The following is a 27,854-nucleotide window of genomic DNA, read 5'->3' on the forward strand; positions in this document are numbered from 1 at the left end:
TGTGCTAAGCTAACAGGCAGAATGCTACAAGCATAGCTCTAAAGAATGTAGCATCATGGGCAGTGTAGTCCGTGTTGCAGGGAGAATGGACTGCCATACACGTTATTGGTCTGTGAGCGCGAGGAGGGAGAAAAAGGGGAGTGGAAAGGTACGAGTTGTCATCGAGCAAAAACGGCAGCTGGAAGCATGTAAATGTAATAATAACCACTTCAGCCAAGAAGAGTGCCTGACGAGCCCAGTTGTAAGTAAGTTATTAAGACTCGACTGTACACCGTGTTCGTGTTTTCCTCCGAAAACAATAAGTTCCGTTGGAGCAGCCTTTCGACGCCTCTCTCTGTCTCTCGCAAGAAAAGTTGACCCACACAACAAAGTAAAGCTATTTTTCGGCTACAAGCCGACAGGGACCCCGCCGTATTAGTCAGAGGTCCCTTTACTACAGTTCGGAGTCGCGGACCTTCAGTAATAGTAATAAATCACACAGCAATAGTACATTCACGTTGTTGTAAAAAGCATGATAATATATTAAGTAATCCAAAGTATTCAGAATACGTTACTGTCATTGAGTAACGTAATGGAATACGTTACAGAATACATTTTGGGGCATGTATTCTGTATTCTGTAATGGAATACATTTTAAAAGTAACCTTCCCAACACTGAGGGTAAACTATAGGTGCCACCAGTGACTATCTTTCTGTTGGAATGAGACAGCAAGCAGCCTGGTCCACCTTACGCCAAGAATCCACTTGCACCAGTCTTTCGTAGAGGAAAATGTTTTTCATCTGCATAAACAAGAAAAAAAAAGTATGACATTTGTGTCTTGGCTCATAAATCAACTAAATTTTTCGCCTGTTTTACAAACCTCTTTGAGACTGGGCTTCTTTTTCAAGATGTAATCCCATCTAATAGATGTTTTGATATTTTCTGCGCACTCCTCCCTTTAAGACTCTCGCAGGGCCTAAATTCTTCCTCCAGGTGTCTTGATTTAATTTTTTTAAAGGAAAAAAAACAAAATGAAAACAATTTACATGTCAGTGCCCATCTCTGCTCTTTCCTGTGAACCAGCAGCCAATCTCTAATGTTGCTTTTGCTCAGTTTCCAACCCAAAATGTGTGCTAGTGTGCTCCAGCTTGCATTCCACGACCTTGTAAAATTCAAACAAACAAAGCCACCTGGCTTCAGTATGTACTACAGGAAAAATGTCAATCAAGCAGAATACATTTTTCCTTTACACAGCTGCAGAAACCCTCAAGACTAACACCAGGGTCCTTGAGGAACATCTGTTTTATTTTCTAGAGCGTGAATATGGCTTTTCCATACCAAATTATCTAAACTACAACTGCAAAACAAACACCTTCACATGTATCCTCGTCTTTTTTAAACATTTTTTTTTATTTAATTGTTTTTTAAATTATATCTATAAACGTCAGCCTTTTGCTCCTGAATACTGAGGTCTATTGGATTTACTGAAATAGAAGACCCTTCATAGGAAGAACTAATATCCACCATGTACTGGACAACTGATACCTCAGCAGAGGTTATTTTGAGCTCAGAGTTACGCATTCAACTGCAAAAATAAATAGATTAATAGCGCAGCCTATGGAACCGAATCTGTTCAGATCGATTCATTTACAGAAGAGCCAGGAGCTGAAAAGTGTCTTCGCTTCAAGCTGATTACTGCAAATAAAGCTTTATTAACTATTTCGAGACCAACATTTTGAAGTTTACAGGGAAATTAAAACTCTAACAGCTGCTTAGGTAAAAAATAATGACTTTTTCTTTTTAAATTATTTTTCCCTTCACTCTTTTTTTGAGAAATAGTGACGCTAGGTTGCGCTTACTGGTCGTGCAGGTAATGTAAACAGGCTGCAGGGAAAGTGCAGCACAGGGGTGAGACGGACTTGACTCAGGGGGCGAACAGCAGCAGAGACGCCCACACAGACTGGAGGACACCGCGCTATAAAAATGTGAGTCGGTATTTCAGCGTCAGTGGGGATCCTTTAAAAGCCACAGTGAAATAGACAGGAGCCTTAAGCAATGGAAAAAACTCCGCGACGGACATCGCTGCAGTGGAGCTTGTCGAAAGGAAACATGACTTCTAATGAAAACAGATTTTTTCTTCTGGATTTCTTTGGACTATCCTTATGAATCACAAAGATAAACCAGCTGGACTTATAAGATAACTAATCAACTGTCGAGTGGTAAGTAATTTCTTCCATTTAAATAATAATAATGATGAAGAGGAGTAATAAAAAAGAATAAGTCTTTGTTCATTTTATATGTATTATTTTTTGTTAACATCTGTATATATGTTTCTTATTTAGTGGAAATGTGAACTTTTCTGAAAATATACAGATCAGTGTGGGAATTCTCATAGATTTAACAAAGTGGTGAGAAGAAATTGTGATAGGGTGTGTTGTGGTGCAGAAAAGCAGCTTACTGGCTGTCTCTGGGCTCTGTGGAAGTCTGAAACAGTAGGCAGGAGACAGCCCTAAAAAAATAATATTTCTTTCTGGTAGAAACTGGATCCAGTAATTGTTTTAATTAGTTTAAATTAAGGCAATTACTGTTACTGTTTAGACACCACAAACGAGGTATAAGGATTCTCTGTGTTAAAAAAATGTATGTGATTATGGAATGAAGCATCGTGAACAGTGAGCTGAATAATGCTCAGCTCTGATTTCCCCCAATATTTAGTCTTTTTTTTTGTGTTGCTGGGAGTTCTGTTCTGTTTAACTATGTTTGACCTCCAAACTAAACCTAACAGTGACGCTCCACTTTGATTAACAAAGCACTGCAGTCCTGACAGCTGCCTCAGTAGCCTCTACTTGCTGTCTGTCATCCTGTGTCCTTTCATCGCTCAAGTGTGTCAGGTTGGGTTCAAAAGGAATATTTACAAATCAAAAAGAAGAAGAAGAAGAAGAACTTAAACATTTGTCATCTATTAAATATATATATATTAAATATATGTATAAAAGATTGAAAAAATGTTCCTGCCTATGATGAATAATTATAAGTACATTTATAAGACATTTGTGTGTCATACGACTATTAAAGTTCTCTCCTTTGCACTTCTTTCACATACTTCCACCTGAATCAAACTCAGTTATAAAAGAACAAGAGCCATATTCGTGGGGAACGCAATAGATGTGAAAACAATAATTTCCTTCTTTTCTTTCTTGTAGTGTTTTTGAATCTTTTAAATGTCAGCAGCCCTGAAATCTTAAAAGATGACCATTATAGGATGTCACGTAAAGGTGGTGCCTTTGGTTTCAGAAGCGGCTTTACTGCCTCTTGTCAGTGATTCTTTGGCCAGAGAAAGAGATGAACGCATTTCTTCTGAAAGCTATTGTCTCTTTTGGCGTTTTAACAATCTGCCAATATCTAATAGCCTACCCTCTAAGGGCTGTGGCTAAAGGACCACCTGACCTGGCACTGTCCCCCACTCAGGAAGATAAAACATATTTACGGTTGTAACCGTACTGCATTTTGTGCCCCAGAGTTCAATCGTGTGCTTCAGTGCAGCCACCATGCCTCATTGCAAGGCAGCCACGTCTCCCTGTTTATGCTTCGAGGCAGGAATTCTGTTCACAAATAAAACCGTTAGTCTCATGTTTTCCCCCACCTGGTTGGTTTTTGTGTCCTCCTGTGTCATCACATTTAAATAAACAAATCTGGGAACACTATTGTAGATGTTTGGTTGGGTTGGGATTTTCTGCATTCATTTTTTCCAGGATATTTCCTGAACTTTTATTTGTATTTGTGTGAATAGTTATTACAGCTTTTGTTAAATCAACTCATCAATATCATTTTACACGGATCAACAGCAGCTTAAGAGTGCTTTATAACTAAATATGCCTTTTCTATCTCCTGCAGCCTCACCTAACTATGGATCTCACGACCTTCAGAGTTCAGAGATGTTAGCTTTGAGCCACTACAACTCCTCAGCCCCCCTGCTTCTCCCTCATGTGGCTAATGACAGTGGAGGGAAGGTGGAGGTCAGGGCTGCTGTTGAAGGGCTGTCACACCATGAAAACCTCACCTTTGAGGAGCCTACCGCTGGTGGAGCGTTCATTGTCATATTGTCCATGACACTGGGCATCATCTCCAACATTGTGGCCCTCTTCATCCTGGTTAATGCTTACTCCCTTCAGCGCCGGCGCTCCAAAGCTACATTCCTTCTGTTTGCCACGTCACTAGTGATTACAGACTCGATTGGCCATGTGATTCCTGGTGCCCTGGTTCTCCGACTCTACCTCTCTGGAGCTGCAAGGCCTCAGTATGTCAACTCCTCTGATGGGATGTGCCAGTTCCTCGGTGGCAGCATGGTGTTCTTCGGACTATGCCCTCTCTTCATGGGCTGTGCCATGGCTGCCGAGCGATGCCTGGGTGTTACTAAACCACTGCTGCACTCATCTTTGGTCACAAAAAGACGTGCAAAAATTTGTCTTTCCATCATCTGGCTGGCAGCCTTAAGTGTGGCCTTGCTACCCTGCTTTCAGCTGGGTTCCTACACCTATCAAGAGCCAGGGACCTGGTGTTTCATCAAAGTGCTCAGTGACACTAAGGAGGTGGATGTGGCATTTGTAGTATTGTTCTCTGGACTTGGGCTGGCCTCGCTAGCTGTGGCGCTGGTTTGTAACACCATCAGTGGACTGACACTGGTCTTCGCCCGGCTCAGGAGGCAGCCCGGCTCCCATCACTCAGCCAAGTCCCACGACATAGAGATGGTGGTGCAGCTCGTTGGAATAATGGTCACTTCGTGTATCTGTTGGAGCCCTCTGCTGGTGAGTGTCAGGAAGTACAAGGTTAAGAAAGAAAAGTCAGTAAGATGGTAGACTTCACCTGTTGTCTAAAAATAAAAAAAGAAAGAGCTCTTACGCATCAAATGTTCTCTCACACAGATGTTTCTACTTAGGTTGGATGATTAGCGACACTGAGCATGCTTGCCTTCATGCCCATACTGTGCTTTATTAACTCTCGTCAGTTTTATTGCAGCTGTTAGATCACAACAGCTTTACAGCTCTCTTACTCATTCTGGCAGCTCACTACAAGTGGATTTTTAGCCAGTATGTTTGAAAGCACCTATGTGGTGGTTAAGCAGTATTTTTACTCCTCAAATTTTTGGAGGTTTTCAAGTTATGTCACATAGTGCAACTGTGAGATTAGGGGCAAACTGAGAATTTTGGTTAAAAACTGTGAAGTTAGAAGTAATATTTAAAGTCACACTGCATTAGCAACAGGATCAGTGCTGACAAAGACAAAAAAAGAAAGAAAGAATCTTCTGTCCAAATGGCCTTGTTTCTGTAAAAACAAAACAAAACATGAAATTCTTATTTAACACATTTCTGAAGAGAACTGGATCACATTACACAGCTGGATCATTATGGGATCAAATGTCAGACAGGGAACAACAACTGCTAAATTAAAGAGTAAGTGCTCTTACTTTGTGTAAGTCAATCACTTTGTTTAAATATCAAGCTCAGTTAAGAAAACAAAAAAACAATGTGCAAACAGAGACTGAAGCAGAAATGTGGTCAGAAAGAAAGACCGCATATTTAAAAAGTGCGTCACATGCATAATAACAGAGGGATTTTGCACGCTATCAAGGGTTTATATAGGATTAGCAGAAAATGAGAATGGGAAAGTATCTCTCAAGTTAGACCTGCCAACAAACTCTAGCTTACATCTCAAGGAACAACAGCAGTCCAAAAATTCTTGCTCAAGCTTTCATGCAGCCACTCAAGTGAACTGTGCAGCAGTCCTCAAGGACAAAACAACATACCGTACACAGCTGGTATCTGGTTTGTATCATATTAAGAAGCTTACAATGTGTTTTTTAATTTGGTGATTTCAGTTTACTCAGATTGTCATTTGCTTGACTGACTCACGTAAAGATTCAGCCAAATTCTGTTTTACTAAAGTGAAATTATTTCCATCGGTTGCTTCCATCCTTCCATTTTCTTAACTGTTTATCCAAATTCAGGGTTTGTGTGGGGCTCGAGCCAATGCCACCTGACAAAAGTCAGGGTGCACCTCGGACAGGTGACCAGTCCATTACAGTTTCAAACTGGGCATGACAGGCATGGTGACTTTGTTATTTTTTGGTCAAACATCAGCACATTGCTGATAGTTACATATCAGTAGCATGCAAATTTAATGTAATGTAATGTAAGAAGGCTCAGGTGTTACTTCTGTGCACAAACATATATGAAGCAGAAGGTTTTTTGTCTTATGATACCTGCATGTGATCAGAGAATTTGCACTATCATTATTAAATAAATGGTAAATACAAGTGATCTCATTACATTGCTCTCCCTAAGATGATTGCATATTATAGATTTCACTAATTAAAAGTATTGGTATCAAAGCTGAAGATTTTAATACCAGGTATTAGGCGCAATGCAGTCCAGCTAAACTTTTACTCCTGCAGTCTCTACTTTAAAATATCAATAAGAGGTTAGTACAACTATAGCCAGACCTTATAAAGCAATGTCACTGTATCTATGACACTAAGGAGGGCAGAGTGGCATTCTATTTTTATAAACATTTATTTTGCTATTCTTTTAATATATTGTTTTTACTTTTCATTTTACTAACTGCAGTTTTATGTTTCATGTCTGCAGATCTTTGGCCTGATGTCCGTGATTCACTCCTACACGGGAACCATTGGACACAGCTTGTCATACTATGAAACCCTGATGGTGATGGGAGTGAGGCTGGCCACGTGGAACCAGATCCTCGACCCCTGGGTTTACATCCTGTTGCGCCGCACCGTGCTCCGCAAAATCTACCTCATCGCTAAGTGCCAGGCAGGCCTGAGGGGTACTATTTTGGGCCGTTGGGAGCCGTCCTCTTTTCCTAGCTCAGAGAAGAATGATGTAGATCAAGTCTGATATGAGAGAAAGGCTGACATAGTAATTTGCGGATATATTTTGTTACCAGGTCAGTGAGCATATGAAGAACTCAGCAAAGATCTTTATAAAGAAAAGCCAACAGAAGAGCAGGATGTTTGAAAACACCTCCGTGGCTTTTAAACCTTCTCTAAAAAAGTGCTTCTTGGATTTAATCATCATTTCTCTTTCTCACATCATCAAAGTTTACCCTGAGTTCATGGTCTGGACCTTATAAATGAAAGCTAGCTAATGCTATGATTTTGCACAAAATATACACTTTTCTACTGTTTACCTGCATTGAGTGAACATTCCTTGTTATTATACCCTCATAAGGAAACTCTGAAGAGGACAAGGGAACGATTTAGGCCGCATATGGCTGCAGTACTAACCACGCTTTGTCTGGAGAAGCTCAAAGTTTTGCAGAAGTGCCACTTATACAGGGACTACATACAGTATTGCATTGATTTATTTGTACTCAGTTCTATCTGCTTTTAAAGACATGAATTGCACAGTTGGCATGCCTTCATTGTATGATTGCAAAAGAAATCGGTTGTACTGGTTTTAACATTTGGAGGGAGCACCGTACTAAACCCAGAAGTATTTAGAGCGTATTCTGCTGAATGTGTTTCATTAAGGAATGTTAATATTCAAATACTGTGGAGTTTATGTATGTTTATATGCTCTATGTGTGCTTATATATTTCTTTTTGTGAAATAAAGTAAGAGGTTATAACGTAATACTTGAATTATACACTCATTTTTCTGAGTGTGTGTAAAGACTGAATGTAAATAAAAAACGATTCAATGTGATTTTATTCCAGAACTTTGTATTTATTTTTTCCTTAAGCTAGAAACAGAATCTTTTAGCTTTTAAAAAATGTTGTACTCTACTATCATACAGATGTCTGTGACATCAGTGTTTATTATTATTATTATTATTAGTAGTAGTAGTAGTAGTAGTAGTAGTAGTAGTAGTAGTAGTAGTAGTAGTAGTAGTTCACCTACAACCACATAAAAGCCTTTTTATTTTGTCCTAGAAATGTCTCTAAATTCCTAGAAGATCTAGACTTGCTATTTCCAATTGCTCCTTCATTATTCTGGATAATGTTAAATATTACTGCAAAATGTTAAATAAATGAAATCTGATATTTATTTAACCTCCCATAAAGCTTTCAGTCCAATCATAATAGGTTTTGCCATCCAATCTTGGTGAGTGGACATATGCCCTATTGACCCTTTCTTATTTCAGCTGATCACAGGATCTGGACTGGTTATATTGTGGGGTACAGAGCAGGTAAAATAATTCAATCATGATCATGTTTCTTGCAAGTTTGTTTTTTCATTTACCCATACAGTGATTAACAAAATTATTAGACCACATAAAAACAAGAAAACACAAATATTTTAGAAATCTGTCAGTAACTAAAAGTCATGTTGATGTTTATTAGGGGAAAAAATAAACTGAATTCATGTTGTAATACCTACATTTGAACTGGCAAACTGGACTTCTCTGAGAAGTCCGAAACCAATCCAGCATAACATTCAACAACGACAACAACAACAACAAAATAATATTTTTTTTTTTGTTCAGGACTCCAAGTAAATAACTGTAATTTCAATTTCAAAAAAATATTTTTATGTACTAATTTTTTGCTTTTTTTATGGAACAGTAAGTTTTAAAATTTGTGGATAACAAAAATTTTTGCATAAAAAAAATATCATTTTGATAAAATAGCTTGTGAAGATGGATTAACATTACAGAAACATAAATAATGATTTTCGCAATTACCAAATTTTAAATTATTAATTTAGGGCAGTTGAGCCTTACATTGGGTGGTGATCTTATAATTTTGTTAAGCACTGTATGCAATGGAGGACACTGATACAAATTCTACATTTTTGTTTTTTGTGTATGCGTTTCTAAATTAAATACAGTTAACTTTATGTGTGTCTGAAATAAAATAAAATACTGACCTGTATTAAAATGGATCTCAAACAACAGAATCCTTTACAAGAACCATTTAGGTTAAGTTCAAACAGAAATATTGGACCAAATAACTGTTTTTAAGTGGACTGGATCATCTTTCCATCCATTTTCTAAATCACTTTCCAAGCTTAGGGTTGCAGGGAGTGGCTGGAGCCTATGCAGCTGTCATAGAGCAAGAGGCACAGAACAACCTGGACTGATCGCAATTGTATCAGATCATTTAAAACTAAAAAATAATCTGCATCATGAATAGAAAAAATTGATTAAATTAACATATTTATTCCTATTTGTTCTCCAAAATATTAGCAGCTAACAACATTGCATTATATCTTTGTTAGTATGAAGCAGGACCAAAGTCTAACCAGATTGCATAATGCAAACTGGTGAAAGCTGACATATTACAAAAAGGGAAATAACGATAGCAGAAGAATATGATGTGAAAAGGTAAGAGTAGTAACTGTGTGATGTAATGTTCCTCCGTGGATATTTTCAGTGTTAGATGTGGACTTACATCACACAGAACAGAAGAGAAAATGGATTCAAAAAAGAAAGATGGTCTGAGTTTATGTAAAGAGGAATTACTTTAATACTATACAAATATTTACTTGGGATGATCAGGGGAGTGGATATCTGAACATATACAACTGAGTCTGATGGCTATATTGGAAAAAAAAATTGACGTAGAGCAGTTAGTTCCAATAATTTTTGGTTTGTAACAGATAGAAGAGGCCCAAGAGGCTTAGATCCCAGAGCCATAAGTAGACACTGAGATCATCATATTCCACTTAGAATGTTTTTCCTCGAATAGTTAGGTCTCAGCAAATGGGTGGGTCAAGATCCAAATATAAACAGAAATGCATAATGAACTTCAAGAGAAGAAATATTGATGAACTAATGGATGACAGTCGAGCGATACCATAATGGAAAACTGGGAGACAGTGAAGGATTTGTGACAGAAGAAGTGGTATGCAGCTTTTCCATTGAGGATTATCTCCTTCCCGTCTGCATTCTCCTCCTGTTGCACTAGTCTGTTCTCCTCCTTTCCTCCTGCTTCAGAGCTCCTTCTTCAACAACCTTTGCCCAGTCTATCCTCTGTCCCTCCTCTGAATATTCAAGATTAAAGATTCAAGGTTTTTATTGTCAGTATAACAATATACACAGTATACAGCATATCAAAATGCCATTTCACCCCTTGCTAAATTTAAGTCAAATTAAAAAGATAAAAATGTACTACTACTAACCAAATATATGTACAATAAACAAAGACAGAATAAGAGACAATACAAAGTGGTCATGTGCAATTACAGTAAAGTGAGACTATTGTGCAGTGGGTATTGAATACCAGGTTCATGTTATGCTCACAATATTGTAGACAAGACAGGACGAAGACATGTGCAAGATGCAAAATGTGCAAATATATTGTAGACGTGTTCAATAACTATGTGACTGAGGTGTGCAAATAAGCATATTGTTCCAAGGTCTAGTTTGTAGTGCATTTGTGGAATGTCCAACATGGAACATGTTCAAACAAGTCATCCTTTTTACTCTTGCTTTTACTTTGCATTTATTTATTTATTTATTTAGTTAGTTAGTTAGTTAGTTAGTTAGTTAGTTAGTTAGTTAGTTAGTTATGACATAACGCACACTCCGGTTCACCAGGTGGCGGTATACACCTAAACACGGTAATGTGCGACCCGCAATTAAACTAGGAGAAGAAGAAGCGAAACTTCACCGGAGTGACCGATCCTGCGCAGGCCTGGCTCATCTCAAACTAACCTAACATCCTGAAGCTAACAACGTTAAGGGACCTACACCTGTTTACTGGCCCGTTGACAGAGGTGAGCTCTAAAGACATAATCGAAATGTAATGCAACGTTAACAGCACTGACATTCTGGGTAACTTCACCTAGCTTGCTAGCATCCAGTCGCTGTAAACATAGGCTAATTGGCTGCCTTGACTTATGTGGATGGAATAATTATGGGTGTAAGGGACCAGTTTTTTTATTATTATTATCATCATTATTATTATTATTATAAATATATTTAGTTTGCTGTGAGCGTAGTTACTGCATCCTAACCACATGTCTCAGCCTGCAGCGTAACAAGTGTACCGCTTAGTTAACGTTAGCATATACATGGATAATGTCAAATCATCTGCTGCTTTATTGTGGTTGTTATTACACAGCCAATTGCCTGCTAACTGTTTTTAACAGTGGTGTATACTTGGGGGCGCACAGGTGGTAGCTTGGGTCCTGCGATCGCGACAGCATGGCGGCCGCTGCAGCGCCAGTGTGGGACGAGCACCAGGCATACGAGGAGCTGCTGTACTGGGACAGCCTGATACAACAGGGACACCGCCTCCATCCGCATGATTTCGACAGGTACACGCACATGATGCATGGTCCTGAATAAAAGATGCCCGAAAGCTAGCATTTGCATAGTACACTCTGTACTTTTCATTAAAATACAGCAACAGGTTCTGTATAAAGGAAAAAAAAAAAACTAATGAAATTAGGGCTGTGCGATATGACCAAAATCTCATATCCCGATATAAGAATTCTATCTTCCCGATAACGACATAAATCACAAAAATGTAACATTTTCTGTAAATTCTGTGACTCTCGGGAAGCTCGTCTTGCGGGAAGTGTTTCCAGCTGCGCGTCATGTAGCTGGAGTCGAGTGTTTTAACCGATGCATGAAACTATACATTTTTAGACATAAGTTGTAACAGCATAACTGTAACAGTTTTCTTTGTGAGTATTTATTACACAGCGTGCTGCGGGGAAAAGCCTGTTCTAACGTTTGAGTCTAAGGTTTATTTTTTAGCACCTGGCGGCTCTTTTTTTAATTCTCATCCGTAAATAATCTGCTCTTTCACGTGATTCAGTTTATTTTGAAAAGTCTCAACAGGATCTTGAGCTTTATTGTGAAAGGTTTGTGTGGAAAATAAACAAGCGGACACACGATGCTGTTACCATCTTTGTTGCTAACCACAATGCATAAAAACAGGCGCTTGTCCATTGTAGTGTGGTTATATAAAATATAAGAGAAAGAGAGAACTTTAAGAAATTAATATAGCCACTACAGTGACCATCAAAACGATGAAAAAAATATTGCTGTAAACAGTTTATTTTATGACACCACAAAACAAACGATAGTGTAAAATGAACCATCCGATATATATCGTTATATCGAACAGCCCTAAATGAAATAAACAAAACACAAACTATGAAGAATAATCTCTTGAAGACTGAAAAGTCTCTTTCAGTCAGGCAGCTCATGTTCAAGGAATTGGTTCATTGCAAGCACAGAATAAAGGTTCACTCACATGTTGCCACATTGGCCTGTGTTCACACCATGCTTAAACATCTGGCTGGAGTATGCTTCAGGTTTGTTTGTGCATCTCATTGCCTCTCTCGCTTTCTTGAACACACACACTTTTTAAAGGCACACTTGCAAAATATAGGGAGCTTCATGACTTCATGTATTTTGTTGTTTTTTTGTTTTTTTAGGTAAGTCTTCTCTTAAATGGCTTTTAGATCTGTCAAATAACAAAGCAATCAAGGCTGCTGTTGTTGACAAAATATCTGAGTTTCATGTTTGGGCACAGTTTACATTCATCACATACTGGCACTAGTCAAATAATGTGGACTTTGGGGGGGTCAAACATACTTGAGCACTGTACGGAGTGTGCCTAGTGTGATTATACTTGCACAGCCAGTTTACAGACCTGCATTATACCTAGTTCTAAAGTGTGAAAAATTAAAAAAGAATACCACTTTTTTAAAATTCATTTTTAATCTAAGGTTAGTTTGTGTCTGGGACACAGAGTTTTAGACTTTAAATTCTAGGCTCAGTCCTTCCAAATATGCTTCCTATAAAATTGTGAGAGGCGAGTAAACATCCCTCCCTTGCACGTAGGTATTGATTGAGTGTTTGGGATGTCACGCAAGTAGAATAAGGCACATTATGTGTCTATGATGCGGCACAGTTCGACTTGTCTGCTGGAACAAGTCTGCAGCCTTTGAACAGCTCTGTCAGATAATGAGGAATAGATTTGTTTTCCAGTAAGCTAAATGCCTGTTATTATTGTGCTGAAAACAACCTTTATTACTCTATAGAAGAAATTGTTGTTATTATCATTGAAGCATACTGAGTAGATCAGCCGTTTCAGTGCAAATTTAAGAGCCGATACATTAACAAGAGTATGTTTCCCTGTCCTGTGAAATTAAGCAGAGATGGGTGCGTTACTGTAATCTGATTACTTTTTTCAGGTAACGAGTAAAGTAAGGGATTACTATTGCAAAAACGGTAATTAGATTACCGTTACTTTCCCGTAGTAACGCTGCGTTACTAAAACCGTGATTTTTATCGAGAATGTCTCATGACAGTGACGTAAGCGAGTGCGACGTTCGTGACAACAACTGTGTGCAGATCAACAGTGCATCATATATCGAGTGCGGGAGAGAGTATGAGCGTGCAGCGTTTAAAGCGTGGAAGTACTGACCTTATTTTGAGTTTGATTCCATAAAAAGTGACAAAAACATTAGTGTCCGTTGTGCGTGGGAAGAAAACTTCTTTTTAAAGTGAAAAAAAACCCCTAAACTTCCAAGCAAGCACGGAGTGCGCTATGACGTAATGGGAAATTCACAGAGAAACTCGCGGATTCTTCCACTGACTGCTGCGGCACACCTGCACCAGGGTAAACCTCCGCCTATGCCACTCCTGCTGTACAGGTGAAAATAGAGCAAAAGCACCGCTAGTCTTTGATGTTGTTTATTTTCTGCTGTGTTTTACTTGCATCTATTTGAAAGAGTGAGTGTAAACACACAAAAAATATATATTTTATGTGCTGGAATGTGCAGAAAATAGGTTTAAATAGGTTTAAAACAAATTTCTTCCAGTCAGAGAATGTTGCATATAATTTAATTTTTGCTTGATGCCTAAAGTTAAAAGGTTAAAACTGATAAAACAAGTTTTAAAAAGAGACTTTTCCATTTGATTACATTTTGTATGATGGATTATGCAGAAAAAGTAGAATTGGGCTGAAAGATCTATCACTTTATCACCTATTCAGGTTGTAAATCGTGTTTTTTAAAAGGTAACTAAGTAACTAAGTAATTAATTACTTTTGAAAATAAATAATCAGTAAAGTAACGGGATTACTTTTTTGGGGGAGTAATTGGTTATTAGTTACTGATTACTTTTTTCAAGTAACTTGACCAACACTGAAATTAAGTGACATAAATTATGTCACTTGACACATCTCTTCTAACTTGAGCTCTGAAACTTTTCTTCATATGTTCTCAAATTCTTTTGTCTTCCAGATATGAGGAGTTGCGTTACTGGTATGACTGTCTGTGCTATGAAGAGGAGCTTAGACAGTACCATGACTACATTGCTGCTATCGAGCATATGGAGGATAAACGTTATCGTGAGGTTGGTTCTGTTTTGCCTGATAAATAGATACACTAGATAATCACAGGGTTTCTACTCCATTGTATTACAAACCCTGCAGCTTTCCATGTCTAAGTTTAGCAGAGGTTAACGATTAAATATTATTAAGTGTTGTCCTTCTGGTATTTCTATGATTTTAAACACACAACCTTTTTTTAATGCTTAAGTCTTTTTTTAGTCGTGACAATATAACAGGAGAATATTGTCTCATGAATATCTTGTGACGTTAAGTTACTGTAATAAACCCCCATTTTGGTCACAGTAGCCGCCAGGTCCAACAACTTCCCTGGTGGAAACCCTGAATTCACAGAACATGTCGTATTTTTCCATCCCCATTTTGTTTCCCCTCGTTCTGCAAAAACATTGTTCCTCTTGAAAGCTGTCGCCTGTTTATTTTTCCTTTTTTTTTTTTTTTTTAAATCACAGACTTCCTATTACCGCTATTACTCTATTATTATACTTCTTCATATGTCTTCACTGGAATATATCAGCAGCAGTAAAACGTAGTTTAAAAAATGGCTTTAATGAATCCTAACACTTACCTGTCATGAAATAATATTGCAATATGAAGTAATTATACATTTACTGTTATCTGCAGTGAGTTTCCTCCAGTATGAACTTTGTCTTTATTTTATTTATTTATTTATTTTTTCTATTTAAGGAATCTGCAACAACTCACGTACAGGCGGGCCCATATGATCGCTACGTGTTGGCCAAACATTCTGAAGTGTACCCCCCAACAGAGGAGTTGGAGGCAGTACAGACAATCGTCTCCCATGTGGAGTGCGCTCTCAAGACTGTATCTGACCAGATGGATGCTCCAAAAGATGACGAAGCAAATACAGAAGCACAGAGGTAAGAGAGAATAACCTGCGATGCTTTTAAAAGGATATCTGCAAGCTTTTAAAATAAATAAATAAAACTGCTTTTGTTTTAATATAAATGATTTAATTGGCAATTTTTATTTTTTATTTTTTTGCACCCCTCAACTTAAAGTGATGGCTCACAAGAGCGTGTGCTGCGTGGGGTTATGCGAGTTGGTTTGGTGGCTAAGGGACTCCTTCTGAAGGGGGACAAGAACGTGGAGCTGGTGCTGCTTTGTTCCAACAAGCCTACAGTTACTCTGCTGAAACAAGTGGCCGAAAAACTCTCTGCACAGTTAGAGGTAGAAATGAGTGCCTGCAGCATACTTTAAAAACACATGTCACATATTTTGACTTGGATTATTTTAATCCAGGTTTAACCGTCTTAATTATTTGTTCTCTTTTTTTAATAGACTAATTCACCTGAGACATATGCAGTCAGCCAGTGTCCAGGAGATGCAGCCATTGTTGTTACGAGCACCAAGGAGTCAGTTCTGACTCTTATTATCCACCTGACATCACCTCTTGTCAGGACAGTGCAAGAGAGTGAAACTGCTGAAGAAGAAGCAGAAGAAGAAGAAGGTGCGTATGTCGGCCCAGCCCTGATCTGTGTTGTCGGTATGCAGGCGCTGTACTGCTCCACTGATTTATTAATCTGCACTGACTGTTTGAAATCAAACCAGTTGTCCCATCTCATTAAACCTCAGTGGAGCTTGTACAGTGACCGTGTCAGACTGATGCCAGTGAACATTGACTCTTTGCTCGCACGAGAGTCCTTTCGTCGTTTTTGTTGCAAACTGACGTATGCAGGATATTTCCTCTGTAGTCACTGATGCATCCTGCTCATGTTGTTAGTGACAGTGCCTCAGTCATTTAAAACAACAACAAAAAAAAACTTGTATATTCTTGTTGTTTTCATGTTTCAAGTGAAGGCTTTTTTTAAGAATAACAAGTTCAAGCGCGCATGCATGATCCTTGATGCTGAACATGTGTTTGGAACTAGCTGCAGCAAAACTGATCAGCTGTTGCCTACCTTAGGAGGATTTACAGTATAAGGCAAAAAAATCATTGTTCAGGTGAATATTTTGGTTGGTGTAGTGTTTGAAAGCTCCTGTGTTGATTAGCGTTAGCTGCATTTATCTGGTAGTCTAAAGTTTATTTGAATTTCAGGGGGAGCCTCAGACTGAGAACCATATCAGTCTCAGTGCAGTTTTAGTCCATTTTAATACACTATACACTGGGACTGCACATTAAAAATCCTGCAATATTAGTAATAAAATTATTAGACTGGATAATTATTGGAGCTGTTACGTCCTGGGGTAGGATTATTAATGCTTAATCATTGTTGGATCAAACCATATTTACTCTGTTTCAATAAAACAATCATTTTAGGCAAAGGTCTAATTTAAGGTCAAGGTTTGGACAAGTTAAATGTGCAAGTTGATATTTTAAAACTTTAAGTTGTGTTTGTTAAATGCCACAGTGATTAAAATCCTTGCTAATATCATGCACCCCTGATGAAAATGCATATTATCAATTTAAATTCAGTCAACTCCACTCAACTCAACAGAGTCCAAGCAGAGTTGTGCATAGTATACTGTCCAAACATGGATCAGCCTTGTTAAGTGAGCAGATATTTTTTTCCCAAAACATATTTACTGTTGCATATTTACAGTGGCAGAGATTGATCTTGTTGATCTTTCACATCAATTCTAGGGGTAATGAATACTAACAAAAAATCATGGCATAGGTTACTGCACAAATTATTTGTCATCAGCATTGGCATAGATTATCAGCCGGTGTATCCCTAGCTGTATAATGTAGAACAAATGAGCTAAAACTTGCCCAAAGCTGGTATTTTTTCTTTGTTTGTTTTGTTGTTGTTTTTTGTTTTTGTTTTTTAATATAGTCAGTCTGTCACAAAGCCTTTTTTAGGCCACTTTTTTTCTGAGGGATTCATCAGTTTTGCTGCAGCGTAGGGCAGACGTAAAGCTTCTTAAATGCTTGTGATTTACAACTGATTACCTTTTAGTTTGTCAAGTTTTTTAGGAACGCTGGACCTTTGACCAACTGGACACACTGTCTCAGGAGGGGGGAGAAGCAACAAACCTAATCCCAGTGGCTCAGGGGAGGGGGTATTTGATGTAGTGCAGTGCATATATTTTAATGCTGTGCAATGTTATAAATAAATACTACAGCTGTTTCTGACAGTCGTCTTACTTCCGCATACACTGTGGAAAATATAATTGGGATCTCTTTTAGCAGACCTTTATGGTTGCTGGGACAAAACGTGTCTTTATGTAAACCCCCTTTCCCTGCTGCTGGTTGTTTGCTGGTTTTTGTTTGCTACTCCCTGAGCTGCAAGACAGAGACAACCCCCTTGGTCAAACTGTACCTTTTCTTCTTACCCCACCTCGTCAATAGAAACGCGAACAGTCAACGATCCGCCGGACGTTCTGGACAGGCAGAAATGCCTAACTGCCTTGGCGTCTCTCCGCCACGCCAAGTGGTTCCAGGTTTGCATTCACGTCCTTACTTGTACATCAGGTTGAACTGTTTTCCTTGAGTGATCTTTTATTTCCTGTCCATTTAGAGGACCGTAACAGTTTTTGCTCTCAGTTTTTGTTCATATTGTTAATGATCTTTATAAAATGTCTAAATTAATGCTCATCTATACCAATGACAGAAGTGGATAAATCATTGGTATCGACATGAGTACATGTCGAGAGACTGAGCTCTCTCGATTTCAACGTCAAAGGTCATAAAAGGCTAACATAGCTTGAATAAGTTTTACTTACTGTTGATTTGGAGAAGGCTCAGTACTTATTACTCTTCTGTGCTTGGGTTGTTTTGTTTTTGTTTGTTTGAAATCTCAGAAAGGATTCCATCACAGACAGAAGCTCTGCTAACCTAATGGGCTTTGTTTCTGCCTCCAGGCAAAAGTTAACACCCTGAATTCTGCCGTCGTTGTGATCCGACTCATGAGGGACTTGTGTAACCGCGTTCCTACCTGGACGCCACTCTCAGGATGGGTGAGGAAACTCTTTGTGCATCTACTCCGACAGCAGCAAAGCAGAGATTTGTGTTTAAGTCATTTCAGCTGCTTTCATCCTGAAGTGTCGGTTTTGTCTTCTTGTCTCCACATAGCCACTTGAACTGCTAGTGGAGAAAGCTATTGGTACATCTGAGAGATCACTGGGAGCGGGCGAGGCCCTCCGCAGGGTTTTAGAGTGCGTAGCCTCAGGAATACTTATGGAAGGTGAGATTTTATTTGAGTTGTGCAACTTGCATGTAAATTTATACACTGAGCTGACATTCATGCACCAGTTGAATGGTATTTGTGCACAGATGGCCCTGGAATTAAAGATCCTTGTGAAAAGGAAGCTGTTGATGCCATTGGCTATTTGACTAGGCAGCAGTGTGAAGACATCACACAGAGTGCTCAGGTAAGGTGAGCCTGTAGAAGCACCCACACACATGTACACCTTTAAAATTAAATCAACAAATTAGTGCATAACTTTGATGTTTTTCTTAGTTTGCCTTGAGGCTGTGTGCATTTGGACAGATGCACAAAGTGTTGGGGATGGACTCTAAACCTCTGAGGTCACGAAAATCGCTGGGAGCAAATTACAGAGATGGCATGGGTGGGCTATTATTTTTTTTATTTTTCTTTATTTCCTGTGTTCGAAAAATCAACACTTCCATCAAATCTCCTTTTTTTCCCTTTTTTTTTTTTTTTAATAACTGTAGCCCAGATACCACCTGTTGGACAACTGAACCTGCCAGCTAAGAGACCTTTCACAGACGTGGACACAGGAGAAGAAGACACACACCTCAACAGCAAACAGAGAAAGTTTCTCAAGTTCCAGAAACGCTTTCAGAAGAAATCCTGTGAGTAATGAATGTCAAATTATTCACTGTAACACAAAAAATACTGCTGTAAAATCCCTTTGATCTTTAACTGTATGACAAAACACAGACTTGGTATTGTGGAATAAATATTCTGTATGTTTACATACATGAACATGCTTTTCTGGCAAGGTGTACATAATTTCCTTTTGCCATAATATTTCATTCTGTTTATCAAAATAATTATAAATGCTATTAAAAGTTAGATTTACTTTTTTAAATCTTTTGGTGTCCTTGGATAGAATATTTAAGTCACATAAGCTGAGTAGTGCTGTGAAAATGACAACTTTGTGACTCCTATGTTAATGTGACATTTGTCTTTTACTCTTTATGCTGACTTCTGTAGCCTTATTTTTCTGTGTGTGCTTCTCAAAATGAATCTGTTTGCTCATTTTGTTGTTTCCTTGTAGTCACCGATGATCTTACCATGAATGCCGTGATGCGTCTGAACCAGTACAGACCTGGTCTGGATTACAGACTTACATCTCAGACTGGCCCAGTTCACGAGCCGGTCTTTACAATGGCTGTCGATCTAAATGGAAAGACGTACGAGGCAACGGGGCCTTCCAAACGTGCCGCTAAGCTTAATGTAGCCACAAAGGTAATGGTGTTTGTTATCTACACAAGCTGACTTTTAGTATAAATACTCAGTACTGTGTTCTTCTTGGTTACTTTTTGGCTGATGGACTAGTTACTGTTTATTGATTGGTTCCATACATTTTGCTAATTGATTGTTTGTTTAAGTGCAGCCCAACTTGTAAGTTTGAACATTTGTAAAGTCAGACTGGGCAAAGAAATCAATGTTGTTTTATGTGTCTTATAGTTTTTTTACTTTCATTTTTCACAGGTACTGCAAGATCTCGGTCTTCCCACAACTTCTGAATCTAAATCAGAGCCCAGTAGTGAAAATGAAGGAAGCCAGGACTCTGTTAAAGCTGTTGCACCGACTTCTTCTACATCTGAAGATGTATGTCGTTGAGCTCTCTTTGGACTCCGTATTTACAAATGCATCCTAAAAGTTCCCACAGAGAGAAACACTTGTGCATTTCACCACAGTTTTTTCTTATGTGTGCTTGCTGTGAACAGACTGGTCAGGGTCCAATCTTAACAAAAAATGGCAAGAACCCTGTGATGGAGCTGAACGAGAAGCGCCGCAGCCTGAAATACGAGCTGTCGGCAGAGACGGGTGGCTCCCATGAAAAGTGCTTTGTGATGGAGGTGAGTCAGCAGTATTGTATACAGCAAACAGAAATCAGGTGTAAAGTGAGCACTGCACTGTATAGCAGCTTTGATATCTTGGGCTTTGTAAAGGCAACTGTAGAGCCAAGTAAAGATTTCTGTATTTGTGTTTAATCTGTTAAGTCCCATGTGGGTGGGATTATTTCAGAAAGAAGGACAGAGGTGGGAGATAAACGATTTCCTTTGGTCCTGTGAGCCATTATTCTGGACAGGATTCTTCCCAAAATTAACAGCATATGGTCTGTAATAGATGTTTAAACTCGGCAGGATAAACCCAAACTAATAAACATCCATAGATCAGAGGATACATTAGAGTTACTATAATGAGCTGTTAGGCTGTGCGGGTGTAACAGGCGATTTGTTGGTGGTGGCTTTCCACTCACTAAAATTCTAATGTTATGCTATGCTGCACATGTGGAGGTTCAGCAGAACACTGTAGCTATGTTTTTGCACTGCTGCTCAAAAGAATAGACACGGCGTGCACAACACACATTCTCCATCTCCTCTACCAGCAGGAGTCACTCTCTGTGTATAAATGCTGTGACATGCTTCATAAAATCCTAAAATCTTTTCTCCTCATTTCTGTCTCACAGGTGGAAGTTGATGGGCAGAAGTTCAAAGGACGAGGCTCCAACAAGAAGGAAGCAAAGGCCTACGCTGCCCTCGCTGCTTTAGAGAAGCTGTTCCCAGATGACAGTGGACTTTTAAATAACAGAAATCCCTCAAAGAAGAAAGTCACCTACACTGACATGGTAATGTATCCAACTGGTGAGCTTTAAAATGCACAACTCAAGCAATTTAACTATCAGGCTGTTTCAAAATGACATTTTTCTCACGTTTCCTTTTTGACAGCACATCCCAGGATTCGGCACCATCCGCGGCATCCCTTCAGACTCAGGGTCCCGTGGCTGGGGTCCCCACAGAGGGGGTCGGGGCAGGGGTCGAGGCAAGCAGTTTCCAGCAGGACCCAGCTATAACAAGAGTAAGAAACTTTATGCTATTTACGAGTCAATTTAATCATCGTAGGAAACCTTTAAACCTGTAAATGGAGTTTGCACTAAATGGTGATTTCTTGTTTTAAAAGCCAACTACAGTTATGAGAGCAGCACTGGCACAGGCTATCGTAAGTATCTGAATGTCTGTTAGCTTTATGCACTCTGGTTTTATGTTAGGGTGTGTGTATTTGGTTTTACATGTTTTTTGTGATGTACACTTTTTTTTAAAATAAGGCTTAAATGTCATGCAGAAGCTTTGCTGATTCGTTGAAAGGCATAAGATGCCTAATTACAGTTATATGTGATGGATATATGTGATGATGCATGCAATAACAAGGCTAAAAGACCTTTTTTTTTTTTTTGTAATTATGTTTACCAAAATTTAAAACTTCTAGGTAAACATTCCAAGATGTGTTTCACTTATTTATCTTTGTCCCAAAAAGTTGATTCTGTTCTTCTGGGCGTAGCTTTTTCAGTTGGAGAAATGTTTCAGCACTCATTCAAATGACTTCTTCAGTCTCAGCTCACTGCAGGTTTCCAACCCAGTACATTTGCATAAAGACTGAAACTAGCACCACTGGTGAAAAATGGCCTGGAGGTCAGTTTCTTGATCATTAATATGCAAATTGACATGACCATTGATCAACAAACATTGAGAAGTGATAGTTGGTCAATGGCCATTCACAGAGAGTTAGGGATTGGCTGCAGTCACAGTGTTGTAAGATGGTGCCCTTAGGCCCCCTGCTTGATTCAGAGGTCTTTCCCTTTTCATGTAAATGGTCTCCTTGACTCTGCGCTCAAACCAGTGTTGCTCCCTGCCCAGGATGTGTACATCCTCATCATTGAAAGAGTGTCCACTGGCCTGTAGGTGTGAATAGACCTGTGGGTTGTTTGGTTTCCCCAGTGTATAAATCATGGCAATGGCTTAACATCCATCCATCCATTCATCCTCATCCGCTTTGTCCGGGGCCGGGTCGCGGGGGCAGCAGCCTAAGTGTGTGTGTGTGCAATGGCTTAACAGCGTACGCTAAATTACTCTGGTTGTGCCGGGGGACCCGATACTTAGGGTGGACCAGTTTCTGCCAGAGCACGTTTTGGGGGTTGAAAGCCACAGAGATGAGGTCTCAGCCGTTCCGATACTCCTGACACATAAGGGATCACTAAAGGTTTTCACTTAGGTAACAGTTGTCCTTCTTCTCTTCTGGATTGCCTGGAGATTTCTTTAGGTGCCCTCCCACCTTTGACAAATGTCCAGCTGGGATAGCGACTTTCACTCAGGGCTTTCTTCAAATGATGTTTTTCTGCTTCCCTGCTACGCTATGTCCAGATAAACAGGATCAACTTTTTGGGATTCCCTTACCTGGATGATTGAGCATGCATCAAGATCTTTATCTTTATGTGTGTGGTGGGGTTTTGTTTGTTTGTTTGTTTGTTTAAACTTGAACATGCGTGAACTGTCTCGGTTCTATGATTTACAAATAGATCAACAGTCACTTGTAGTTGTCGTCAGTTGCAGCTCTAGGATCGTGTCTTTTAAGAAAATGGCACTTACCTCTCATTTACCTCTTGTTTCTCTTATCTTAAAGATAAATTATATGGCAATAATGGAGCCACTGCCACAGCCAAAGGTACCGCCCCCACCACCTCAGCCTACGGCACCTTTTACCCCGAAAGCACCACCATCACGTACTCATCCCCACCCGTCTCCAGCTCCAACACCAGCACCACGAAAGAAGAAAGCTACCAGTCAATGCCGCCTCCTGCTGATCAGGAGAGTCCGTACAGCTACGGCTACGGAGATGAGAAGAGAAAGATGCTGACCCAAGGTGGAGACTACTCTATGTACAGCACTGCTTACCCCAGCTCTGTCACCGGGGGACAGAGTTATAATAATTATGGCAAGTTCCTTTTCTATTTCTTACAGTAACTTCCCGCTTTTCCTATTTCTTTATATTTAATCTTGATTTATACATATAAATGATCTGGGGTTATAAATGTTTCTTCACAGGCTGGGAAAACCAGTCGTCCTGGGGGAATCAGGGGTACAGCATGTACCAGGGATTTGGAGGACACACCCAGGGCTCATACTCTGGATACGGCGACATGAATTACTGATCATAACATCACTGGTGCTTTTTATTATGCTTACATGACTCCCTTTTTTTCCTCATGTCTTGACTGCTTCAAGCAATGCTATAAGGAAGGATAGGCCTGTTTCCCAGCTCTGAGCTCCTGCAGATGCCTCCTCATTTCCTCAAGGTGGGATTTAAGCAGTTCAGAGTTCCTCTGTGATGGCAGAGGGGGAGGGGAAAGAGTGCAAGGAAGCATGTCAGCATAATGAAATATGTAGTCTTTCCCACCTTGATGATTAGGGATCATCCTAAGGTACCTCTCTTAAAAAGAAATAAAAAAAGAAATGCTGGTGTTTTCTCTGAAACTGGAATTCTGCTGATCTTGTTTGATACTCTTAACCTCAGTTGTCAGTTCTTTTGACAAACCAGTAAGCCAGTTTTAAGTTACGTTTCTTTTATCTGTAGCCTTCATCACGTCAATGTTGACATGAGTGTTACGTTGGGTTGTTTTGTCTTTTTAATGTAGTGTACTGGTTCTGTATCAGTATATTTTTTTTATGTAAAGCTGCTTGTTGTTTTAAACTGAAGTCCTTTCTGTCTCATAAAAACGCTCTAATCCTTGTACAAATAAATGACTTATTTTGGAGCTGAGCTTCTGACCATCAGTTTCTTAATTACAGACATTGCAGAGATCTTGTTAGTATGATTGTTGGCATTTTAAGAGCTTCATCTTATTCAAGCTCTGACATGTGGCAGCTGCAAATGATTTGTGCATGCACAGCCAGACTGCTGTGAATGCAGGACAAGCATACGGCACCCACGCGCTCCCTACCTGCGCTGCTATCAAAGCTGACAGGAACCCTCACTGACCCGTAATTAGAGGAGTGTAGTTAAAAGTTATTTGAAAATTTAAAGCACATTTTGCAAGCTTGATCCAATATTAGCACTCCCAGTGAAATTTGATAAAGATTAAAGGAGGGGACAAGTGGAAGCTCCAGAGATGAGGGTTTGCTGACTGTCGGCAAAAACAAAAAACTTAAGGACAGCAAATTATTAACAGTAAAACTCATCTTGTGTTTTTGTTTTAGCAAATGAATATCGCTCGAAAACAACTTTAGGGAATTGAGCTCTGTAACCACACTAAAAGGAGAACTGCATACTTTGTTTTTGCATTAGTATGTGACACCTCTAGGTGTGAGAGACAATTCCAGTAATGTCTTACAGCAGTTTTTCTTGATAGAGGCTTCACATACTTCAACCTTTTACCAAAACTTGTGTGAAACACTGTGAAAAAGTCTTCAACCTCTTTTTTTTGTTGGATATTTGTAAGACTTGCGTGTTTCAGATCAAGCAAGTTCTAATATGAGATAAAGATAAGGCCGGTTTTCAGGTGATGATTGTCATTTATTAAGGGGAAAAAGGCCCAAACCAAAATGAACTAACTGGGATTAACCACGTTTTTTGGAAAGCATTGTGAGTCAGTGTTTTCAGTCGTTATGCAAATGTAGTGTTTGTAAGGTTGGGAAAGCTGCAGTCAGCTGAAACTGAAGTCATTTGAATGGGTGATCAAAGATTTCAACCAGTGAAAATGCAACGTCCAGACGAAAAGAATCAACTTTCTTTGGTTCATGTTTAATGCTGCAAGACTATATTCAGCAATTTGACCCATTATTTTACTGAACTTAGTGTTTTACGTGTTATTTTGAAGTTATTCAAAAAGCAGGAAGCAAAAGATGGAAAGAAAACAAGCTAAACAGGAAAATCAGTGAATAATATTGAAGTGGAAAACATGTCTGGACACCAGCTATATTAACCACAATAGATCACATGTGTGCCCTTATGACCTTCTAGTCAGTGTCTGAGCAATGATCATGCCTCTCCAGCGTGTCCCGGGGCTGGTCCTCCTACATCCTCTCCTCCAGGACTGCTGATAAAAGGCGAGGGGGGAACGACGATCACTCTGAGGGTGGAGAGTGTCCCAACAGATCCCATCAGCCGTGAGTGTTTTGTCTTTGACGACATTATCTCTGCATATTGACACCTATTCTTTACACATGAAAAGCTGTTTCCCCCCCTCATCAATCAGGCAGCACTTCACACTGTTGTTGTGGCGTCTCTGTTGAGGGTCTTTTTATCTGTTTAATTATGTAGACGTTTGACCTTTGCCTCACACACACACGGTTTCTTTGATTGGTTTCTATTTACTCCAGCTGAGGCATGTCAGCTTTAGGCTGCAGCCAATCACAAGTCACCTTTAGGACAAAAAAAAAAAGCATAACTGAGGGACTTGTTCTTTAGCGTAGTGGGAGGCAGAGAGAGAGAGAGCGCGAAGCTTAGCGTCACATGGTAGGTTGTGGTTTTGGTTGTTTCATTTTGCTTCTGCTTTGTTGCTTTTGCAGGTGCTGACTTTCATTTCTGTGGTGTCACATCTTGTGACTGAGCCGAGTTTAAATTTGCCGTTAACTTAAATTCCAATGCTTTGTTTGTCTTTGAAGATGGCAGTCACTATTTTATCCATCTTGATTGCTGCCATCCCCGTGGCCTACTGCTATCCAACTGCCTTCCAAAACCTGGAGGAAAGTCGCAGTGAGTATTACGCCACACTGACTTTCATAAGCTTACTTTCCAATCAGAAGTACTAATATTCTTTTCCTCTTACAGGCAACAGAACCTCCATTAAGTTTCTGGCAGTGGGCGACTGGGGTGGTGTGCCTTATCCCCCCTACATCACTGCTGTGCAGAAGGCCACAGCTCAAGAAATGAGCAAAATAGCAGACCAGATGGGAGCTGATTTTGTTCTTGCTCTGGGCGATAACTTCTACTACAAAGGTGTGAACACTGTGGATTCTCCTCGGTTTAAGGTGAGTAGAATAAATGTGGCGTGAAAAAACAACACTGTATTTTAAAACTGTGTGTTGAAAGCAGTAACTATGTTTTCCTTCTTCTTATCAGGAAACTTTTGAATCTGTGTACACTGCAAAGTCCCTCCAAGTCCCTTGGTATGTGATCGCTGGCAATCACGACCACGCAGGGAATGTCAAAGCCCAGATCGACTACAGCAGCAGATCTAACAGATGGTAAGGGGCAGAATATAAAGTTCGGACATCTTAAAGTTTTAAGCTTTTAGGAAATACTCAGTTAAATTTTGATGCCTCTTCATTACCTTTGATAGGAAATTCCCCTCGTACTACTATGAGCTGAACTTCCGCATTCCCAACACGGGGAAGACTCTGACCATCATCATGCTTGACACTGTGATGCTTTGTGGTAACTCTGACGACAATTCGGACAAGAAGCCAAGTGGACCCCTGAATGAATTGGATGCCAATCGCCAGCTGGCTTGGCTGCAAGAGAGACTGGCTCTGTCCAAGGCAGACTTCCTGTTGGTGGCAGGCCACTACCCTGTTTGGTCTGTGTCCGAGCACGGCCCCACAAAGTGTCTGGTGCAAAGCCTCCGTCCACTGCTCATCAAATACAAGGCCACTGCTTACCTCTGCGGCCATGACCACAACCTGCAGGTTGGTTCGGGAAGAGTATGTTTAACATTTGATATAAATCTGCATAGCTACTCTTAGAGCTACAATGAATTTTCCTCTTCTTTTTCCCACAGTACCTCGAAGAGTCTAACATAGGCTATGTGGTGAGCGGTGCTGGAAACTTCCTGGATCCTGACACCCGTCACTGGCACCATGTTCCCAAAGATTCTCTTAAGTTTTTCACCGGCAAGGCTTCAACACTGGGAGGATTCATCCATGCAGAAGTGACAAAGAACAAGATGACCGTGACTTTCTACCAGGCGAAAGGCACTTCTCTCTATCGCACAGTTCTCTCGCAAAGAGATCTTGAATAGACTGATGAGCAGGAACAGTTATATACGGTGTAATCTGCAGCGTAAGTGTGAAATCAAGTAATGAGTCTTGATCTCTTATTTTTTTTTTAAATCTTTGGCATTAATTTCAAAGCATTTTTAAAAGAATCATCTGGTTTTAAATGTGACTTTATGCTACTGTAAAATAAATAGTGCCTTTGTCATCTGTCCTGAACTTTTGAAAATGTGGCTGTGGTGCTTGAATTTCTTACTCTGCAAGTGCATCTGAATTTATGTCTTTCAAAACAAATGAGAAATTAGAGAAAGCATTGAATGATTTGGGGGCTTACACTGATTTCTGAAACCTGTCAAGTCTTATTCAATCCAAAGACTTAAGAAATGTACACGTTTTATTACCAGTTCTGATATAACTGACTGTTAATATCAATGCATTGGTGAGGTATGCATCAAAAGAAAGGCACTTTTTTTTTGCAAATAAAAGACATATTGTGACGAATTTAGAGTTGATCTATTCTTGTGTTACATGTGTGCCAGAAACAGCACTTCATCACATCAGGAGATTTAATACTGATGAGGCTGGCTATTGCTGAAGGACAGGAGAGGTCAAGAC

At 39.6% G+C, this 27,854-nt stretch overlaps 3 protein-coding genes across 9 annotated transcripts; all 3 read left to right on the forward strand.

Annotated features, from left to right (window-relative positions):
- The first annotated feature begins 219 nt into the window (after window positions 1-219).
- Window positions 220-7,668, forward strand: LOC113023698 (prostaglandin E2 receptor EP1 subtype-like). Of its 4 annotated transcripts, none has more exons than XM_026169985.1 (4): window positions 220-245; window positions 1,851-2,199; window positions 3,875-4,785; window positions 6,625-7,668. In XM_026169985.1, the coding sequence occupies exons 3-4, from the start codon at window positions 3,916-3,918 to the stop codon at window positions 6,892-6,894; spliced, it is 1,140 nt and encodes a 379-aa protein (XP_026025770.1). In that variant the 5' UTR covers window positions 220-245; window positions 1,851-2,199; window positions 3,875-3,915; the 3' UTR covers window positions 6,895-7,668. The 4 variants fall into 4 exon arrangements, with proteins under 4 accessions (XP_026025770.1, XP_026025771.1, XP_026025772.1 ...); XM_026169987.1 differs by lacking the exon at window positions 220-245 and having other exon boundaries at window positions 858-2,199; window positions 6,625-6,823; window positions 6,944-7,668; XM_026169986.1 differs by lacking the exon at window positions 1,851-2,199 and having other exon boundaries at window positions 222-245.
- A 2,895-nt stretch (window positions 7,669-10,563) lies between these two features.
- On the forward strand, window positions 10,564-24,066 carry LOC113023699 (interleukin enhancer-binding factor 3-like). Of its 2 annotated transcripts, none has more exons than XM_026169989.1 (20): window positions 10,564-10,718; window positions 11,094-11,261; window positions 14,208-14,319; window positions 14,999-15,192; window positions 15,334-15,502; window positions 15,614-15,782; window positions 17,625-17,716; window positions 18,137-18,232; window positions 18,348-18,459; window positions 18,549-18,646; window positions 18,736-18,844; window positions 18,951-19,091; window positions 19,520-19,710; window positions 19,957-20,076; window positions 20,196-20,327; window positions 20,942-21,100; window positions 21,201-21,330; window positions 21,433-21,471; window positions 22,930-23,241; window positions 23,352-24,066. In XM_026169989.1, exons 2-20 carry the CDS (start codon window positions 11,149-11,151, stop codon window positions 23,456-23,458), a joined length of 2,595 nt encoding a protein of 864 aa, XP_026025774.1. In that variant the 5' UTR covers window positions 10,564-10,718; window positions 11,094-11,148; the 3' UTR covers window positions 23,459-24,066. The 2 variants fall into 2 exon arrangements, with proteins under 2 accessions (XP_026025774.1, XP_026025773.1); XM_026169988.1 differs by having other exon boundaries at window positions 11,118-11,261.
- An 881-nt stretch (window positions 24,067-24,947) lies between these two features.
- On the forward strand, window positions 24,948-27,387 carry acp5a (acid phosphatase 5a, tartrate resistant). Of its 3 annotated transcripts, none has more exons than XM_026169992.1 (6): window positions 24,948-25,412; window positions 25,911-26,001; window positions 26,077-26,276; window positions 26,368-26,492; window positions 26,588-26,933; window positions 27,026-27,387. In XM_026169992.1, exons 2-6 carry the CDS (start codon window positions 25,911-25,913, stop codon window positions 27,263-27,265), a joined length of 1,002 nt encoding a protein of 333 aa, XP_026025777.1. In that variant the 5' UTR covers window positions 24,948-25,412; the 3' UTR covers window positions 27,266-27,387. The 3 variants fall into 3 exon arrangements, with proteins under 3 accessions (XP_026025777.1, XP_026025776.1, XP_026025775.1); XM_026169991.1 differs by lacking the exon at window positions 24,948-25,412 and adding an exon at window positions 25,613-25,761; XM_026169990.1 differs by lacking the exon at window positions 24,948-25,412 and having other exon boundaries at window positions 25,814-26,001.
- Window positions 27,388-27,854: the final 467 nt, after the last annotated feature.

This window comes from Astatotilapia calliptera, chromosome 6, assembly GCF_900246225.1.
Source record: "Astatotilapia calliptera chromosome 6, fAstCal1.2, whole genome shotgun sequence".
Classification (NCBI taxonomy): domain Eukaryota; kingdom Metazoa; phylum Chordata; class Actinopteri; order Cichliformes; family Cichlidae; genus Astatotilapia; species Astatotilapia calliptera.

Coding starts and splice junctions, on each gene's coding strand:
- LOC113023699 (XM_026169989.1), top strand. CDS start 11,149: ATGGCGGCCGCTGCAGCGCCAGTGTGGGACGAGCACCAGGCATACGAG. Junction 18,460..18,548: donor CTCAGGAATACTTATGGAAG/GTGAGATTTTAT, acceptor ATTTGTGCACAG/ATGGCCCTGGAATTAAAGAT. Junction 21,101..21,200: donor AAGTCACCTACACTGACATG/GTAATGTATCCA, acceptor CCTTTTTGACAG/CACATCCCAGGATTCGGCAC.
- LOC113023698 (XM_026169985.1), top strand. CDS start 3,916: ATGTTAGCTTTGAGCCACTACAACTCCTCAGCCCCCCTGCTTCTCCCT. Junction 4,786..6,624: donor TCTGTTGGAGCCCTCTGCTG/GTGAGTGTCAGG, acceptor TCATGTCTGCAG/ATCTTTGGCCTGATGTCCGT.
- acp5a (XM_026169990.1), top strand. CDS start 25,890: ATGCTTTGTTTGTCTTTGAAGATGGCAGTCACTATTTTATCCATCTTG. Junction 26,277..26,367: donor TGGATTCTCCTCGGTTTAAG/GTGAGTAGAATA, acceptor TCTTCTTATCAG/GAAACTTTTGAATCTGTGTA. Junction 26,934..27,025: donor GCCATGACCACAACCTGCAG/GTTGGTTCGGGA, acceptor TTTTTCCCACAG/TACCTCGAAGAGTCTAACAT.